This window comes from Octodon degus, unplaced genomic scaffold (genome assembly GCF_000260255.1).
Source record: "Octodon degus isolate 3935 unplaced genomic scaffold, OctDeg1.0 scaffold00244, whole genome shotgun sequence".
Lineage (NCBI taxonomy): Eukaryota > Metazoa > Chordata > Mammalia > Rodentia > Octodontidae > Octodon > Octodon degus.
In genome coordinates, this window is record NW_004524820.1 from 967491 (window position 1) to 973132 (window position 5642).

General features: G+C 36.2%; 1 protein-coding gene across 2 annotated transcripts in view; it reads left to right on the top strand.

The window, feature by feature from the left end:
• The window catches only part of Ccnc (cyclin C), a 27023-nt gene that overhangs the window by 9528 nt on the left and 11853 nt on the right, over window positions 1–5642 (top strand). For both annotated transcript variants that reach the window (XM_004645922.3, XM_004645919.3), the window contains exons 3-4: window positions 4803–4887; window positions 5050–5119. In XM_004645922.3, coding sequence (XP_004645979.1) covers window positions 4803–4887; window positions 5050–5119 — 155 coding nt within the window. The remainder of the gene's footprint in view (window positions 1–4802; window positions 4888–5049; window positions 5120–5642) is intronic.

Sequence of the window (5642 nt, forward strand, 5' to 3'; positions counted from 1 at the left end):
GCTGATGTGGCGTGGTGCCAGCTCCCATGCATAAGGTAGAATGAGCATACACCATGATGCTTCCAGAACTGATCCAGAAAGTGGCAAAGATGATGGGTGACATGATCAGAGTTGGGCCCCAGAGAATTTTGAGGAATTCAAAGTAATGTCTTTTATTGTAATAAATTATTTTTGTTTTAAACAAAAAAAAAGTAAAAACAAGCAAAGATTAAACAGAAACAGGGTAACATAAAACAATACATATGTTACAGATTTTCAAAACAAGAATAGCTAACTTTTTAGTCTTTCAAAGAACCAACTCTTCCATTAATTGAGGCTTTGTACTTTTTTTTAGTCTCTAATGTGTTAATTTGTGCTCTGATCTTTATAATTTCCTCCCTTGTACAAGTTTTTGGCTTAGCCCACTCTGCTTTTTCTAGACTTTGAGGTTCACCATTAATTGTTGATTTGTATTTGCTCTGTTTTCCTGATATGGGTATTTCAGTGCTATAAACTTCCCTCTTAGGATTGCTCTCATCGTGTCCCATAGTTCTGGCATGTTGTATTGTCACTATCATTTAATTGTAGAAACTGTCTAATGTTTTTCTGAATTTCATCTATGACCCATTGGTTGTTCAAGAAGGTGCTATTAAATTTCCATGTATTTATGAAGTTCGTGTGAGTTCTTTTTGCCATTGATTTCAAATTTCATTGCACTATGATCAATGATATGCATGAGATACTTTCAGTTCCTTTGCATTCAATTAAGCATGTTCTGTGATTTAGTATGTACTTTATTTTGGATGATGTCCCATATGCAGCTGAGAAGAATGTGTATTCTGATGTTGTGGAGTGAAACAGTCTAGAAACATCTAAGTGCATTTGTTCAAAAGTGTAGTTGAGCTTTAATATTTCATTACTGATTTTTTTTGTTTAGTTGAGCTGCCTTTTTGTGACGGTGGGGTATTGAGATCCCCCAATACAATTGCTTTTTTAAATTTTTTTTCTTCCTGTTACTATTTGTTTTGTGCAGTTTGGCACACTGGTATTTGTTGCATATATATATTTATGATTGTTACCTCTTTCTCTTGGACCCTTTATGAGGTTGTAAGTGACCTTCCTTATCTCCAACAGTCTTGACTTGAAATTTACCTTGGCTGAGAATAGAATAGCTCCCCTCACTTTTTTATGGGATCCTGTCACATCCAATATTGTTTTACAACGTTCGACTTTCAGTCTTTTAATTTCTTTTGAATTAAATGTGTTTTGTATATGCAGCATATTGTTAGATCTTGCTTCTTGATCCATTCTGCAGTCTTTGTCTTTTGATTAAATTGAGACCATTAATGTTGATGGTTATAACTGGTATGTATTGACTGTCCTTGTTATGTTAGTTTCTTGTAACAGGCTCCCCTTTTTTTCCCTGCTGTTTAATTGTTTGCCTTGCCTGGTAGATTCCTTCTGTTAGGGTTCATGGAGTTGTATTTCTTGTTATCTCTTTCTACAGAGTCCTTCTAAACATTTTAGAGTGCTGGTTTGGTGGTCATAATACATTTCCTCAGGTATTCTTTGTCATAGAACTATCTTATTTCTCCACCAGTGTTGAAAGATAGTTTTGTGGGTTACAACAATCAGGGTGAAAGGTTGTTTTCCTTTAGAACTTGAAATACTTCACTCTAAGCTTTCCTTGAGGGTTTGTGCTGAGAAGTCACCTGTGATTCTGATGGGATTTCCATTATAGGATTTGTTTCTTTTCCCTAACAGCTTTTAAGATTCTGTTCTTGTGTTGAATTTCTGGAATCTTGACTGTGATATGCCTGGATGTAGATTGTTGTTGTTGTTGTTATTTGATTGTGGCTAATCAGAGTTCTATATGCCTCACTTTTCTCAATGTTAAATTCTTTTCCCCTACTAGCAAAGTTTTATGCTATGACATCTATGATAGTTTTTAATATCATTTGTCCAGTCTCCTGCTTTTTCATTGACTCGTTAAGCCTCAGTTATTCTTTGCCTCATCTAGCAGCTGGTGGATTGATTTCTTATTGTCCCTTGCTATTTTTAAGAATTCTTTCTTTTCGTAATTGCTAACTATAAACCTGTGTTCCATATCCGAGAGCCTGTCCTCACCTTGGCTTAATCTCTGCTGATACTTTCAATGGGATTTTTCTTCTAAGTAAATGCTTGAATCTGCCTTGTGGATTCCATTTGTTTCCTATGCTGAGCATTCATAGAGTCCAAATTTTCTTAAGTCCCCCCCCTTTTTTTTTTTTGTCTCTACCTGCTCTGGAGTCATTAAGCATGGTTTTCATTTGGGACATCCTGCAGTTATCTGAGAAATTACTTCTGATTTTATTTAATTATATTTTTATTTTATTTTATTTTATTTTATTTTTTTTAGGGCCTCATTCAGTTGCCTTGTTGTTACTACTTCAGAAAGACCTGGGTAGATGGCTTGCAGATTCTCCTCATTGCCTTCTAGGTTTGCCTTTGGTGAAGTGAATGTTAGTGGCTACATCTTGTTTAAGTGTCCTTTCATTTTCTTTTCTTTTTTGTAGTTTTAATTCCTGGGTTGATGCTTGTAAATTTCCTGTGGTGGGCTGTTAGTATTTAGAATCCTTAGGAAATGACTGCTTCTCCAAGATATCCGCCAGGTATAGCTGGTTTTAGGGTTTTGAGTCTGTTGCAAGAGTCTATCACTGCAATTTGTTTGGAATGCAAAGTTGCTGCCTGCTTGGCCCAGCCTCTATAGTTTTTTGGCACTGTGCCACAGTATTTTCTATAACCCTTAGTCTCAGTCTTAGAATACCAGGAGAACAGCTCTTTAGAACAATGATGTCACTTTTAGCTAAAGTAATACCATTAGTAATTACAATAACATCAAATATAGCCTAAAAAATGACAAACTGAGCTAACCATTAATTTGTCACCTTTAACCATATGAACTAGATTTGTGGTTATGTAATAAAATCTAAAACCAGAAAATTATATGCAGTATGCAAGTCCTTAATATGTCAACTTTGCCCTGAGGGGTTAAAATTTAAAATGGGTTAGGGACAAGATAGAAGTAGTAGAAGAAGAAGAGATTAGGAGTAAGGCTGCAGGACAAAAAGAGGTCCCAGTAACTTTGGTAAACTGGCGTAGAAGACTGGAGAGAAAGAGAAGGAAGAGATAAAATGAACAGAATCACAACTGCAAAAAGGCTACAAACCACATTCACACTCAAGAACAAGGTCAAACAGTAAAAGAAAAAAACTAAAAACCACCACCACCATAAATAAAAATCAAATAAGAGAAAGAGGAAAAAACAATAAAGTCAACTTCCAGGTATGTGTCTGTTGTCACTAGTAGACAACCTTATGAGGATGAGTCCTGATCTGTGTTGAATTATCCCAGCAAGCCTGCACCTTCTGGCTTAGACCAGACTCATTTGGCCTGCAGCCATCAGCATACTTTCCCTGGGCTTACGCCCAGCTGGGAGCTGCTAGATGGAGTCATTAGCAACTCTTGAGTTCTGTGCTCAGCCAGCCCCTCCTTAAAATAGCTCCTGGCCAATTTCTAGTGCAGTATGACTGATCCCTCAGCACTCACTGCCAGCCAGTGCGTTCCTTCATGTCCATTGCTCCCCTCGACTGCTGCATCTCTCTGTGGAGGCCTCTGTAGTCACCAAGCAGCAGCATGATGTGTCCACAGATTTGAACCACTCCTCTCATGTAGTGAGTGCTATTTCAGGGAGAAGGTGCCACAGGCTTCCTCCTTTCTCTTCATTGAAACTTCTCCCTTCATACTTCTGTGGGCTTCATTCATGCCTCAGAGCCTTCTTGGGTCTAGGGGACCCATTTTCCTCCTTGTCTCCTCATGTTGCTATAATCCATTGTGTGGTTGGTGACTCAGAGAATTGCTCTGCTTCTTACCACTCTGCCATCTTGGTGCTCCCCTACCATGGAAGCTTTAAAAAGCCTGGATTAAAGCCTTTAAGTGCAAGCCAAGCCTCCTTCATATGGGGTGATATTGTCAACATGGGGGAGAGACCAAACCATAATTCCTGGATTAGAATTTATCATTTGAGCTCAACTCAAGCTGAAAGAAGTTTGCTTCTCTTTTCATGCTTAGCCTGAAAAGAGGCTTAACATTTTTTATTTATACATGAATTTTTTTACAACTTAATCATTTATCTTTTTGGTGATCTGAAGTTTTTATGAATTTTACATGTCAGAGGCACTAAGGACTATGAAATTGTTAACTAATCTTAAGTGTTTAGAAAGCAACCCACAGTAAGATTGACTAAAGGAAAGTACTTTGAGGATAAATAATTGTTTGCGTTAACAGCCTATGGTTGTCATTTTTACCTCAGAACTTTTGCTCTGGCAGGAAAGAGATCTAGCCAAAAATACTTTACTCTGTCATATGATAACTGGCAGATAAGACAATGATCTTTCTGACCTTAGTCACTCTTGCACACCTACCTCTGTTTTGAGGATCTATTATGGTAGTTACTAAATGTGTCATATAGGTGTCTAATATTTTCTTTTTTAATATTTATTACAAAGATAATATGAAAAATATTAAAATATTTAGAAGATAGAGGGGGAATATTTATAATTTAACCTCCTTACTACAAGAACAACTTAATATTATAGAACAGTTTATGTATATTGCTATATTTTAACAAGTGTACAGATTACAATATTAGACCAGTGAGAATCAAGTAGAGCTGTATAGCATGAATTGATTTTCCCCTTAATTTGAACTCATGAAAATTACTGTTCAAAGTTAATAAAATTATACCAGGTGTATTGTTTAAAACTTTATTATTTTCCTTTTAGTTATCCAAGCATTAGGTGAACATCTTAAATTAAGACAACAAGTTATTGCCACTGCCACGGTCTATTTCAAGAGATTCTATGCCAGGTAGGACTTTTGGGAATGTGTTATGCCTATTTGAAGCTCCTTTTAAATAATGCTCATAAATCTTTGTATAAATGAATCAGTTCTTAGCCATAGATTTAGTGTGATATTTTCCCCAGCGTTTTCTAAATGGGTGACATTTAATTTTGTTTTATCACATTTTAGGTATTCTCTGAAAAGTATAGATCCTGTTTTAATGGCTCCTACATGTGTGTTTTTGGCATCCAAAGTAGAGGTATAAAAAATTTTCTTTTCATGAAAAGAATATATCATCAATGTATACAGTAAATCTGCTCCAGCTTTTACACTGCTGTATTTATGGATAATAATGGATGGTAATTTTGCTTAATATTGCAATTATACAAATTCAAAGATACATGAGTGTTTATTCTATGTATTTAGCAAACATACGTCACTTTATCAACTGCTTTTCTAAGTCCTTTTATGAATACTGACTTAATTCTAACTGCAGTATATAGTAGTAGTATCCCCATTTTATAATGAGGCAACTGAAGCAAAAAGAGAGACTTGTTTAGGTGTAGTAGCTCACAGCACTGAGGGGGCTGAGACAAGAGAAGTGCCACTCAAGACCAGCCTGAACTGCATAGCAAGAGGCTATCTCGAAAAAACCCAACTTATTTAATGTCATACAGTTAGTAGATAAATGGTAGTGCCAGTCTTTGACCCTTAGGAGTCTAGCTCCTGATCTTATGTTCTTAACTTCTTGGCTCTGCTGCCTTTAGAACATTGCTTGGCGC